Source organism: Thalassophryne amazonica, chromosome 1 (assembly GCF_902500255.1).
Source record: "Thalassophryne amazonica chromosome 1, fThaAma1.1, whole genome shotgun sequence".
In the NCBI taxonomy this organism is placed as follows: Eukaryota; Metazoa; Chordata; class Actinopteri; order Batrachoidiformes; family Batrachoididae; genus Thalassophryne; species Thalassophryne amazonica.
The window spans coordinates 11,834,117-11,849,119 of NC_047103.1; the positions used below are offsets into that span (position 1 = coordinate 11,834,117).

Consider the following 15,003-nt stretch of genomic DNA (forward strand, 5'->3'; position numbering starts at 1 on the left):
CACAACAATGATCACTCAGAAGAACATCCTCCACACATACATTGGTAATTTCCAGGCCCAGTGCAAAAACCAGATCCAATGTGTGACCCTTGTTGTGAGTGGGACCTGACACATACTGTTTAAAATTAAAAGCCTCTGTCATAGTTAAAAGCTCTCTTGCTGAAGTAGAAGAATCAACATCAATCTGGAAATTAAAATCACCCAAAATTAAGACCTTTTCCAATCTAATTATAGACGATAAAAAGTCAGTAAAAGCCTTAAGAAAAGTCCCAGCAGGGCCAGGAGGTCGATAGATCAAAATACTATAAAAGTTATGTGAGGAACCAACTTCCATCATGAGCGCCTCAAAAGAGGGGGCGTGGCTCGTATCCGACAGTCTGCATGTGTACCGGTCCCGGTGCACAGCAGCCAGTCCTCCCCCCACATGACAGGGGCGGGGCTTACCCACCGCTAAGCAACCCGCAGGACAGAGCTCATTTAAATGGATGCATTCATTTTCCCTCTGCCACGTTTCTGTGAGGAAAAGAAAGTCCAAGTTTTTCCTGACAAAAAGCTCATTAATGGAGAACGCTTTATTTGAAATAGAGCGCGCATTCAATAATCTAATCCGACTCAACAATGAGGCGGTAGTCGAGTCCGCTGAACACAGCGGGATAGGCTGCAGACATCTCCCACGGTCACGTGAGGCACCACTGTACCGGCGAAACCCACGCTGCTCCCGAGATGTAAACACGGAAAACAGGGACGGACCCGGGACCCAAGCGACTCGTCCATCGGGGACCCAGTGATGTCCAGGCTGAGTCCTGCAACACAGAGGAGTGGTGGGATGCATGAACAGGGCCGCACCGCCAGCCGTATGGCCCTGCAAGAGTGGAACTGGACGAAGCCACCTGTAGCTTCGGTATCCACGAGCCGCACTCCACACTCCTCGTCTGATCCGAACCTGGTCACCCACCTCTTCTCCTCTTTTCGGACTACCTGGACGTCGCCACAACATCAGGTATTCCCGGGAGGAGGGGGAACACAGAAACGGAGGTGGGAAAGTTTGCTTGTAGCTATCCCAGTCATGAAAGAGGCATTCCATTGTCTCTTTAATTTTAAAAAGAGAGTCGCGATCATAAATCTGTATTGCACTCACGCAATCGCTATCCGTCAAAGCTTATATGACAGCACACACAATCAGGAAAATAACACAAAAATGACATGGTAACAGGCAAGCAGCAGCCGGAACACACACAGGCGCCATCTTGTCTTGTTAATCAGTGGAAACAGGATACACCTGAGCTCAATTTTGAGCTTCATGGCAAAGGATGTGAATATTTATATGCATGTGATTTCTTCGTTTTTTTAACTTTTAATAAATTTGAAAAAAATCAAAAAAAAAACACAAACCTTTTTTTACACTGTCATTATGGAGTATCATATGTCGCATTTTGAGGAGGAAAACAAAAACATCTATAACAAAAAAATGTGGCAAAAGTGAAGCGCTGTGAATATTTCCCGGATGCAGACTATTCATTGACTAGGAAGTGCTCAGGTATCGATCCCCTGACTTGTATGAAGAAAACTAGGTGTAAAATTGAGGATTTGTATTCACTGTAACACCTGTATTTAGTTTGTCCATTTACTTATGTTCTTCAAAAATGGAGAGACTGTGTATGACAACGGCTATAATTCTTAAATATTCATGCTACATTGTAGTTAAACCATTTAAATTAAAGCTAAAAATTGACATTCCAAGCAGGTCTTGATCCTTTCATTTTGACTCCACTGTAGCAACATACAGAGGCAGTTATAAAAATCGCATTGCTGACCAAATATTTATGGACCTCAATGTGGCTACAAAAAACCCAACAGGATTATGAGTGTATATACAAAGACAGAGGCGCATCATATAAACTAAGCTTCTCCCTTCATGGCGCTTCCCCCCCAAGAAACTAAGCATACATGCAGTTTACACAGCAAATCTTAATGACGTAGCAAGAAAAACTCATGTCAGCAGTATATTTTAGTGCCTTTTCCAACACCATCCATTCAATCTGAGTTAATCCTCTGCAACATTGTCAGCAGATCAAGAGTGCACAGGATGCAAGCGCGACAAAATGGGAAAACCAAGAACTGAATAACGGGGAGAGGGGAAAAATAAAGTAAAAAAAAAAAAAAAAAAATCTAAGTCTGGATGGAGTGACTTGTCCAGTATTGTTCACTGGGGTTTGATCAACGTCAGGAGAAAGCCAGAAAACCCAGAGTCAGACAGCTGGGGGCAGGCGTGTCGGCAAGAAGAACAGGGTGAGGGCAACAATGGTGAGATTCAGGGTGGGTGAGGGAAGAGAGGACAGAGAAGGTGCCAATTTGGAAACAGTAAGCAGACTGTGAATAACAGGCTGAGCACTGAACCAATGTCTCTGCTGCAGGTTTTTCCATGCACCCTTACGATACAGTCATGTGTGATTTCTGTTTTTTTTTTTTTTTTTTTTAAGATACATGAGAAAAAGCCTCAAAGCATGAGCAACAACATTCACTGTACAATATGTACCCGTATTTAAGATGTTCAGATGACTGAACTGTACCAAAGTGTACCACTTCAATGCATGAACAAGTCACAAACGTGTAATTGTTCTCAACAATAAAATGACTGAATTATTCTTTTCAGACTGCAAATAATGAAGTAGCCCTTCATCGCTACAGGATTAGCTAGCTTTGTAATACACTCCAGCTTTATAAAATCCTGTTCGACTGGAATGCTACACTAAAGTCGAGCCATTTATTAAACTGGGAGTATAATATTATGCACATTAATTCCCTAAGAATTGTCTGTTGAACAGCCCTACACCTGGGAAAAACTGAGACCAAAGTTTTGGGTGGTTTCTGTGTCCTTTCAGACTGACAGATGGATAGTCTGACTGGTTCTGAGGCCAGCATAAGTCTAGCCTCAGATAATATCACCATTTTAGACAAATGCAGAGAAAATCCAAAACAAATCAAAGATTGATGTAAATTTTATTAATTATTTTAAGGAATCAATGACCACTGCAGAACCAAAATCCCAAAACAGAAGGTACCAGAGTGTACCAGGGTGTTGCATGCTCTAAGAGGTTCCTATGCATCCTTCAATTAGTTTTTGGGACCCATCACAAAGAGAATTAGAAAACAAATCTAAGATTTCAATTTTAAAAAATTACAATGCTTTAATAACAGCAACAACAACAAAAAAAATGGATGGAAGAATAACAACATGAACAGGCAGTAAGCACTAATAAGAACAATCAGTAGCAGCCTTTAATAATAATAATCAAAAACAAAGATTATACTTAAAAAGTCCAAGAATTGTCCAAAATGTGCCTCCTAGCATCTTTATTAAATGAACTGTTGGTTTTGGGTGTCTGGCCTACTACAAAACAGATGTCAGTTTATTCTTGAGTGGTCTGGTCTTAGTACAAAGTTCTGTTAGTCTCAAGTGTTCTTGGTCATGTCCCAACCAATCGTTGGGTGGTCTGAAGATTTAAAAACCAGACCAATGCACACCATTATTGTTGACCACTAAACACCTGGTATAGCTATTTGTTAGTTATATCAATCTACCCATCATAAGGCCAGACCATACCTCTACAAAATTTAACCCTTTAAAGTTCAACTCAACCATTTGATACAACATATCTAATACATTCTATTGAAAAATGTGAGGCTATTAAAGGGTTAACCAATGGCTTGATCAAAACAAGTAATGCATTTTGGGGTACATATTCATGCGATTACAGTATTCGTTTTGGTGAAACAATGTGCTTACTGAGATTAGACAATGTGTTTCTATTACGTCTTCTAAACTTAGACTTGACACCTCTTTCCTGTGATATATGATTCACTGTGTGCCTTTATTAATTTTAGTGTGTCAATTTTCTTTTATGTTGTAGTTCTCATCTTAGGGTTTTCCCTATGTATTTATAATTTTTAAGGATTTCTTTTCATTTGTTCTTTGTTTTATTACTGTTGATTCTTAAGTCTAAATTGGAAATTTCAGAAATCACAATGTAAACAAAGTTATTTTTAAATCTACATTTTGGATTTTTAGCATTACTTACATCTTTCTGAGTTATGCTGGGAAACAGGTTAACAACTTGAACTTCCTGTACTACCAGATACTGTACTTAATTGCCAGAATGATGTTGGTTTCATTTTTTGATGCGTGACAGGTCCTTTGTTATTTGTAGTCCATGTCATGAGCATTCCTATAACATTCCAGAGAGGAATTACAATAACCACAAATTAAGAAATATTTCCAGAATATGCCTGTTCACAGTTACAGGCATATTCTAATTAAAGTTTTATAAAACCCTATACAAAGTTGTTATTATAATAATAACAACTCTGTAATAATATATTACAACTACTACTATTATTTATGAGAACTACAATTAACATGCACTTCTGTAATTTTTTTTTTTTATTTAATCTTTATTTAACCAGGTTAGTCCCATTAAGATTGATATCTCTTTTACAAGGGAGACCTGGACAATTATAAAGTTTCCAATTCACCTAACCTGAATGTCTTTGGATGTGAGAGGAGGCCAGAGCACCTGGAGGGAGAACATGCAAAGTGCACACAGAAAGGCCACAGGTGGGAATCAATCCCATGACCTTCTTGCTGTGAGGCAACAGTGCTAACCACTAATCCACCATGTTTTTTTTACTTTCGCCTGCATCCTACTGACTTATTTTGGGAAAATGGGGTTAATGACTTACACTGTGACTGGCTCTGTAAGTCCCAAAAAGATGCTGGTTTCATTTGTAGGAGCCTTTAAAAGTCCTGTTATTTCTAGCTAGTGTCATGAGCAGTCCTTTACAATTAATTCAAAGAGGACACAAATGCTTTCAGAATATGCCTGTACACAATTACCTACAATAAATGCATATCAGAGTTTTGTAAATCACTGTGCAAACAATGTCATCATCATTATTACTATTATTATTACTACTACTACTACTACAACATGTATTTTGGATTATTACTTTTGCTGACATCCTTGACTTGCACTGGGAAGCAGGTAAATGATTTGTACTACCTGTACTACCAGCTAATCAGTGGTGGGCACAGCTAACCTAGCTTTGATAAATTAATTCATTAACTGAAAAGTTAACCTTTATAAAACTAAACCGATAAACCCCTACAAATTTAGCGGAAGTTACAGATAAAAGCTAAACCTATAACTTTCAGTATTGACTTCAGTACACTAGCAGCTACTGACACAACCACGAGCCAGTGCTTCTGTGTCAGATCAGCCTTCTCTCAGCAAAAGAGACCTAGTGACCAGAGAGAAAGGAAAGAGAAGAGAAAAAGGAAGCGGGAGGGGGATAAAGACAATTTCTCTTCACACCATACAGACTTGTCGGCATATCACTCAAGTCATGCACAGGCAGACAGTTTTGACTTATGGTTAAAATTTTAAACAAAGTAATTCCGGACAAGTTATTTAAATTAATGTCACGTCTGTCATTTTATACCTCTCATAGCTTTCTGTCTGCTACAAAACATGTAACAGGTAGGCCCTAAAACCTTTGATTTCAGACTTCACAAATGTTTTTAACTGTTAAGTTTTATTCGCTATGCCCGCAAAAATATGTTAGCGGTCTCAAAATTATCTGACCTAAATTTATCGGAAGCTAATTGGTCTGCTGATGGTTTTCAAAGTATCTGTAAGCTAATCCGCTAATGAAAACATTAGTTTCGATAATTAGCCGTTAGCGGAACTGTGCCCACTACTGCAGCTAATTAAGTTCCACAATTATGTTGGAGTTGTTAAAGCAGAGGTCTCAAAGTCGTTCCAGAAAGGGCCGAGAGGGTGCAGGCTTTCTTTGCAACCATCCACTCCACCAGCTGATTTCACTAATTAACTGATTCCACCTGCTCAAAGTGGTGTTAATCAGTGAAATCACTTGGTGGAGTGGATGATTGCAAAGAAACCCGGCACCCTCTCGGCCCTTTCTGGAAGGACTATGAGACCTCTGTGTTAAAGGCCCTCACTGTCATGAGCAGTCCTTTAAAATCAATCAATCAATCAATCAATTTTTTTATATAGCGCCAAATCACAACAAACAGTTGCCCCAAGGCGCTTTATATTGTAAGGCAAGGCCATACAATAATTACAATACAATAATTACAATACAATAATTCCAGACAGGACTCAAAAGTACCACTGATGAAGAAAAAATATTTTCAGGATATGCCTGAGCACAATACTTAAGGTGCCCTGACGCATCACTTTGATGCACGTACTTGCACGGCAGGAGAGTAAACTCGTCTTTAACAGGTGTAGACTGAACGTGAGAGGAGCGCTGGCGTGGGCAATTGCACAAAGAGAATTTTAAATTGTTCAAAAAAATCTTTCACGCATAAATGTCATGAAATGTGCCACGATCTGCACACTAACACTACATGCAGCTTGTCAAGTTGAATAAAGAAGAAGTAAAAAATAAAAAATAAGTGCACCGCATCAGAGTGCAACTCATCTGAACGATTATAACAAGATGTTAAATCTATCACAAACATACTTTTACAGCTGCACACAACCAGGAAAGAACATGCAACTGTTTTACAAAGCCATGACAGTGTAAACATGAGAAATAATAACTTTTGTAGACGGCTCCAAAGGCTTTCTCCAGCTCTTTCAGCGCACGCACATGAACTGCTCCAGCTGGAGCGGTCCTCTGTGATTCAGGAAGCGAAAGAGAAAATGATTAATCCGCTACAAAATAATTATTTATTTATGCAGCGTCCAGCGCAGAGCGCGTGCAGCCGGTGAGCAAGCACGGCGTCCAGCTGGGAACACAACGGGTGGGATCGTCACGACGACATGCGTGCAAGTGCGCGGATCAAAGTCGTGCAAGTGTCAGGGCACCTTTACAGTGAATCCATATTACCACTGAGTTTCTATTGGGGCTTTTTTGGTGACGACCTGTCAGTCATACATCTGAATGACTATGAAAGGATTGTGTTAGAAAGTAAGGCACTCCATCGTAGTAAGTACCAAATAAGTACTTTTTTCTACTAATAAATGTCAGAATGACTGAATCATCTGTTTGCTTTGCACAACAGTCTACAAAATACTCAACTGAAAACCAACCAGGCTGCAAAGTCCCTGAAAGTGTCAGAGCTGGAATCATGTACCAGTGTGTCACAACTAGACAGAGGAACATCGAAAACATGATCTAAAACAATGCTGAGACAGGTTCTGTACCAAAAATACCACAGACTGACTGAACAATACATTAAAGGCTGACAAGAATACCTGTACTGAGCTAATGAAAGAAATATACTGCACACTAGATTTGTCACATTCACTGCCACTGATAACCAGCAACTAGCTTCACTGCCACTTGTCTAATGATCTTCACCAAGGATGTTTAGACTTTGTGCTATTCTGTAGGTTGGTTGTAGTGACATAACGATTGCTCAAACAACTACAAACAATCAGCAGAAAACTTGTAGAGAATGTTGGATCTTATATGGAACAGAAACCATTACATTTTGGGATGGATCAACAGAACAGATTAAAACAAGGACAATTTAAAAAAATTCTTAACTAGGACACCACTATACTTGTCCAAACTGGTAAAGTGGTTGCATTTGGTTACAGAATAAATACGTTTTTGTCAAATGATTCTCATGAGGGGCAAAGTTACAAAAAACAAAATAAAGGGCATTAAAGAGGATCACAGAATTATGCTTTCTCATGTGCTTTTTATTTTAAATAAAACTGTCTTTACGGCACCATAGATGATATAGGAGGTTGTGTGAAATTTTCCCATCATGTGTGTCATATGGTCAATTTAATATTTAAATATATTTTAATATTGCGATGTTTGGGCTGTTAATATCACTGGCTTTGATGTACTTTTCTGTTTTTTTTTTTCTTCCTCTCCGTTCTTCCGTCATTCTTGACCTTGCTCCTAAACTCGTACTTTGAGCACCGACACCCATATGTCACGTTACCTGCTACTCGCTCGTCTGATTCTCGATTGCCATCGTCCGAGTAACGTGCAAAGTCCAAAGAGTCCAATGTGCTGATGCTGCCTGCTCGATCTGGACAGATACACACAGACGGAGACTGTGGTGAGACACGCCAAATACAAACACAAAATGTGACAATATATTGATTCTGAATCTGCTTTTTTGCACTCCCTGCTGAAGGAAGGTCAGCGGTCAGGGGCAGCCCTGCTGCAGGAGACATTTAGAATCCAGCAGCACACACAAGGCTTGAATCCAAGACATTTTTGAAAATTATGAGGGACGTGAATACTTGCATCACATATACTGAACCTTAACGTGAAACAAACCTTTCATTCACGGAAACACACCCTCAGTGCATACCTTTGTGTTAAAGGTTAGGAACACACTGAAACAACAGCTTAAGCTGATGCAAAAGAATTTGCATGCTCCCATTTCACTGAGCTAGGCTGCCCTGGTAGCTTAGCTAATGGTGTTGGTTTTCTTCAATTACACAAGTAAAGAGAGTGGCCTATTTGCTCTTTGATAAAGATGCAGATATGCAAGAAGGGCACAGAGACCACGTAACCTTCAAACTGTGGATTGCTTTGGTCTGTAACACTCTGTGAGTGAGTAATGCAGGAGTCATTGCTGGAACAGAAGTGGGCAGATCCTCGCTTATTTTTAATTCCTTAGAGCAAATGCACGCTGAATGACGGGGCAAAATAACTGGGCTTTAGGTCACATCCAGGTCATAAAACTATGATATGAACATGGAAAAGCGGCATATTTTGACAATAATGGCTTTTGAAAGATGCTAATCTTTAGGGTGGACAGCAGACATGTGGCTTACGCTGCAGGTTTGCAACAGGTAAAGCAGTACATACATCCTTCTACCCAGAAACATCCTCTAGCTCCTCTTGGGGCCCTGCAGGGAGTCGCCCAAGAGGCACCCTATTCACACACAAAACCATCAGAAAATTTGAGTCATCAAAAAAACTCTACCAGATGAAAAACAAAAACAATAAATAAGCCTTTTGCCTCGGGTAAAAATGGAGCATGTCATTGTGCATACAAAACATCACATGGCCAAATATGACCATGTGACCTCTGCTGAAGAGAAAGTTTTGTTCCACTCGACCACCTGATGAAGACTAAAGAGCAGCTGCAAGCCTCTTACCCCCTGAAACACGTAATTCCACAGTGTGTAGGACCAAGCATGCGTCTCTATGGGTAACCACATTACAAAAACAACACATCCTAGCTGACCTTTTAATGTCGCACCCATGACGTGATGTCAGGACAGTGATAGATGTGACACTTCAGACGGTCACCTTGTTAATGAAATCCTGCTGAGCACAGACTTAAAATGCTGAGCGTCTCCAGGGCTTTAAACAGAAAGGAGCAGATGTCAGTATCTATATGATCTCAGCAGTACTGCTGGATAACAAATTTGATTTGATTTGTTTATTTAGCACAAAATAAAACACACAAAATAAAGAATATACATAAAACAACCAAAGAGAGAGGGAGAGAGAAAAAAAAATACAATATAAATAAAGTGCAAGGAAGTGGTGGAAGCCAAAAGGCTTGTAAAGAGTCCACTCCCAAACAAAGCAAACAGAATACAAAAATGACACCATTTTTTCCAAGCTTAAAACAAATCATTGTAAATACTCCTGCAGGATCTTCGCTTTTAGACTACTTTTATACATATATAAGGTAACAGATGGATTCACAAGATGTACATTATCATTCCAAGATTTAAAGCCATGATATCTGATGTGATGCTGATAGCGAGTCACTCTATGCAAAGGTAAATGCAAATGCGCAATTTCTATCCAAAATTCCTTGTCATTTGATACCCAAGCTGTAAATCTCAGCATCGCTGAGCCTAGTAAGCATGTTTGTACCTAGATCCAAGAATGCTAGCGATTGACTGAATAACGTTGCGTTACACAAACATATAAAATAAACACCACACACACACGGAACTGGCTCATGTACATACCTGTGTGTCTTTTTTTATCTCATAAATCAGAAGTCCAGGAGTTACCTCATTTGATGTTGCTTTTTACATTTTTTTATTTTATTTATGATGCGACCTGGAATGACCCTTAGATGCACAAGACAAGGTTAACATATTTTTAGAGTTCTAACAATGCCAATATTATGACTTTCATAAGTTAATCTTATCATTATTATTTATCTATGTTTTAATGCTATGAATGTTATGAAAGGTTTGTACTGTAATATATTCTATTTTTCTTAAAATAATAATAATAATATTGCTATTGAAAAAAGTACCATTCAGAACTGTTACTGAAGAGAAGGTATCAGCACTGGTACCAATATAAAAAAAAATTGAATGACACCCAACTCTATTCAGCCAGGTTGCCAGGAGTTAACCTTTCAAGAAAAAGGGAGGTGCCCGTATACCCTCAGATCTGCCAGTGATGACTGAGCGTGAGGAACCTCATATCCTTCCCTTGTATAGGTGCAGTTATTTCCGGCCAACTGATCCTGTTCTTTTTCTCTTTGACCGAGGCACTGACGAGACCTTTAACAGATGCGGGCCCTGCACCCCAAGATGTCAGACTGACCTCAGGAGGCCCTACTTTTCAAGACCTATTTATTCAGCCACCTAAGACATAACAAATTGCTGTTGCTGTGATGTTTTTTTTTTTTCCCTGTTCCTTCTGTTTGTAAAGAAATTCTTAGAAAATCTGTAAAAACCTTGTAACTGGTAGAATGGTCTAAGCAGTGGGTCACCCCTCTGAGCCTGACCTACTTGAGGTTGCTCATTATCACCACAGGGAGTTTTTCTGTACCACTTTCACCTGTGTGCTTGCTCTAGGGGTTAGTAAGGTTAGATCTTACTCATGTGAAGCACCTTGAGGCAGCATTGTTGTGATTTGGCACTATGTTGAGCTCCATCACTTGGGATAATAACTCTCCCCTGACCCAGAAGGGACATTTCAGCTTTTTTTCTGATGGAGGACTAAGGTCTCAGATTTGGAGATGCTGATCCTCATCCGTTGTTCCACACTCTGCTTAAAACCTGCTTAATGCACACCAGGGGTCACTGTCTGAAGCCAACAGAACCACACAATCTGCAAAAAGCAGAGATTGTATTCTGAGGTCACCACACTGGACACCCTCCTATCTCTGACTACACCTTGAAATCCTGTTCATGAAAATCACGAGGACTTGTGACCAGCAGCAAGCCTGGTAGAGTCCCACACCCACAAGGAACGGGTCTGATGCAATCCCAAGAATGTGGATGCAACTCTTACATTGGTCATATAGAAACCAGATCATGTGTAGCAGCAGCCCCAGTAACCCATATAACCACAGAGTTCCCCATAGGACACTTTGGGGAACCTAGTCACACGCCTTTTCCAAGTCTGCAAACCACATGTAGATTGGCTGGGCATACTCCCAAGTCCCCCTCTAATATGCATATCAATGTAAAGAGCTGTTCCACAACTAGGATGGAACCCTGAATCTGAGGGATGACTATCATCCTGACATAGGTTTTCCCATGGAAGCTGAGAAATGTCATTCTTCAAGAACAAGAACACACTCTCTGGGCCCCTTTTAAGAAGATGGAAGTCACCACCACCCCAGTTTGCCAATCCAAAAGATACTGTCCTAGACTTCCATGCAAAATTAAGTTCAAAGTAATTTAAACACTCACCAGATTACTTTCTAGAGAATTAATGTGACCAGCATTGCAATTATCTTTTGTGATATCTATCAAATTGCAATAGGTGTATTGTGATATTATTGTATCGTGGAGCTAATGTAGCCTTCCACCCAAAAAATCTGAACAACACTTCTGCATCTGGACCATTGTTTTGTACACTTTCAAGAGTCTTGTGCAGTAAAAGAATTATATGGAACCTGTAGAACCTGTATGGTTCAAGTCAACTCAAATCTGGGAGAATGCACTGGTGCCGCCCGTCACTGTATCCACTACACCATGGAAACGCTTTGGGTCCTAGATGCCGACCACCCAGGCAGACAACTGGTCAATCATCACTCACTCACTCATTCATCACTCATTTTCAACTGCTTTTCTGAGTTCTGGTCACGGGGCAACAGCTCCAGCAACTGATCAATCATCACATCTCTAAAATATCCATCTATGTACATGCTGCAGCCAAGCTGAAGGGTCAGCGTCTCCTTGGCCTTCTCCGCCCACTGGAGTCCTCAACACTCAGGCATCTGTATGTTGAGTCATGCAAAAGAAACACACCACATGCCCAAAATGTTGAAGATGACACTCCCTCACAAGTCAAGTAATACTCCTCATCTTGGTCTCCCTAAGTCATGCTCATTTGACACAGTCATTAAATGGTATCCAAGGATCCTCTGAAGAGACCTGGTACCAAAGACATCCAGTCATCACCGTAGGTCACTGGTTGGCATCCATATCTCACAACCATACAGTAAGACAGGAAGCACCAGAACCCTGAAGAAGACTTGGACATCCGATCTCCTGGAAAGATATAAGCATCACCATAACTCCGTAAATTCTTCCAAGGGGTCTCTCAAGCTTAAAGGCCGATGACCCAGAAACATGAACGTAAGTACTGACAGGAGTGTCTTTGCAAGTTCCCACACTTTCAACACATACAGATAACACTTCTGATGGCTCAATCCAGGAACTCATTCAAAGTCTGGATCTTACTCTTGATCTTGGACAATTGCAGATCCTGACACTCCGATATTTATAGTGTAATTCCGGAATATTTACGATATGCTAACTGCATGGAACATCTCCTGACAATATTGTTCGTGGCTTATATCATCAGGCATTGAGTTACACCTTAACCTAAATTTGAGTGACAGTATTGTGTATCAGGTCTTGTCATGAGAAGATGATCTCATGTATCACATGTTGAACAACTCATCTAAATAATATCTGAGTCCACATTTTACTCTATCGAACTGATAAAGGATCACTGCCCCACATACACATACTGTGTTGAATGCGTTTCCATCGATAAATCACTGATAATATCGGGTCCATATCAATGTTTACAGCAGGGGTGGTGGCCAAGCGTGGTTTCAGTTCGGAAGTTCTGGGTTCGAATCCCACCCCTGCCACATTTCTCCATGTAATGTGGAGTTGCGTCAGGAAGGGCATCCGGCGTAAAACCTGTGCCAAATCAACATGCAGATCCCCTTGGAGTGCAAACAAGGGAGCAGCCGAAGGGGACTTACTTTTATCGATGTTTACACTGGCCCAGGAAATACCACCGTGACAGCTGACTGACAAACCCCCACTCCGTGCGGGGCCCCGGGGACGTGGACTTGTGTTTAAACACAAATATCAAGTAGCTATCTATCCAGTAGCCTGCTGTGGGACTTACTCAGCGGTCCTCCGGGTCCCAGCACCTGGTCTTTGGTAGCCGGCGGAGTGCCGCTCTGCCGCTCGAAGTTACCCGGATTGGAGAAATAATCTCTCAGCCTCGGAAGCTCTCTGCCCGCTTCCAGCAGCTCGGTGTGAAACTCCAGCGCCGTCAGAATGTACTGGTCCCGTAACAGCTGAGCGGCAATAACGTCCACCGACACACGAGTCTCGGCGTTGACCACTGGAGCGGCCGCGGCTGAGCTGCTGTCCCCGCTGGGGCTCGTCCGGCTGCTCGGCAGCAGCAGCACCGGCGGCTCGGCGTCCGCAGACGGGGAGAAGGGGTTGGAGCCAGGCGGCGGCCCCGGCGCCCCGTCGCTCGGGGTTCTTTCTGTGTCAGCACTGTCATTCGGGCGTTGCTCAGCCTCTACCTCGGAATCACTGAGATTAAACTGGTTGATGTTACGACCCAACGCCATTTTTGCACAGGGTTTTTTTTTGTTTGTTTTTTTAAGACAGCTAAGCTAATGAAACCCGCTTCTTCCTGAGTGGATGGATGGCAAAGGTTGTTAGGAAGCTGTAGCAAGGAGACCGAATGTGACGCTGTGATTGGTCAATCTACACTTTCGTCATTCGAAAGTCCGCCCCTTTCATGATATACTAGAAAATGATTGGATACCTGGAGAGACAGAAAGGAAACTGGAGAGTGCCTATTTGACTAGAGTGACAGCAAAAAAAAAAAAAAAAAAAAAAAAAAAACAGCAACAGCTAGCTAAGGTTTGTGGAACCAAGCAGCACTGCTCCCGGAATAATAATTATAATAATTCTAATAGTTATCCAACGTAATCCATTTTTCCTGATTATGAGATTTCAAGAGGGGTGAATTAAAAAAAAGAAATAAATACTACAAACAGTTAGCCTTGTCAAGTCTGCAATCACTGTCTGATTACTTTTTATTAATTTATTATTATTCCAGGCTTTCACAAACCCAAATAATAATAATGATCAAACTGTATCTCAGTTGTATAAATATCTGCCAAAGGAATCAAATCATTAGCTTCCTCTAACCAGGGGCGGACAAACACATGGGCTTGTCTGGACCAAAATCCAGGGACCCATTCAATTTGGGGCTCCACATTTTTTTCCACAAAATGTTGTGGCTACTTATAGGAAGTAATCTGTTCACCACAAGCTCATGATCAACAAGAATGATTATATCACAGAAAGCTCACTTAACCTTAAATACACTGGATCTGTTTGCGTTCCATTCAGTTATAGCCAATAGGCATCACTCAGGTCACCAGCAGTATAGCGTCTCATTTGATTGAACAACTCCATTAACTTTTTTAAAAATGTTTCCACGATATGAGGAAGCTAAATCCAGTAGCTGGTTGCCGAACGCCTTAAACCACTGAGCTAATAATATAAATGATTTGTTTCATGCTTTTGTGAGTGGCTTTTTGTTGTGGGGATAACATTTTCTGAACAACAATAATATTTTCCAATTTCATTCAAGAATAAAGTTGCATCCCTATGTGTTTGCACAAAAGAGAGCTTTAGATGGGCATGTATTGTGGGCCAATAAATCATCATAAGCGTATAGCCACTATTTTGTCACAGAGGAAAGGTTACTGACCTGGACTTGCAAATGATGCTGTGCACT

At 40.9% G+C, this 15,003-nt stretch overlaps 1 protein-coding gene across 1 annotated transcript in view; it reads right to left on the reverse strand.

The window, feature by feature from the left end:
* The window catches only part of relch (RAB11 binding and LisH domain, coiled-coil and HEAT repeat containing), a 76,458-nt gene extending 62,536 nt beyond the window's left edge, over nucleotides 1–13,922 (reverse strand). Inside the window, 2 exon segments of the mRNA XM_034182354.1 lie at nucleotides 7,988–8,077; nucleotides 13,363–13,922. Coding sequence (XP_034038245.1) covers nucleotides 7,988–8,077; nucleotides 13,363–13,819 — 547 coding nt within the window. The 5' untranslated portion in view covers nucleotides 13,820–13,922.
* Nucleotides 13,923–15,003: the final 1,081 nt, after the last annotated feature.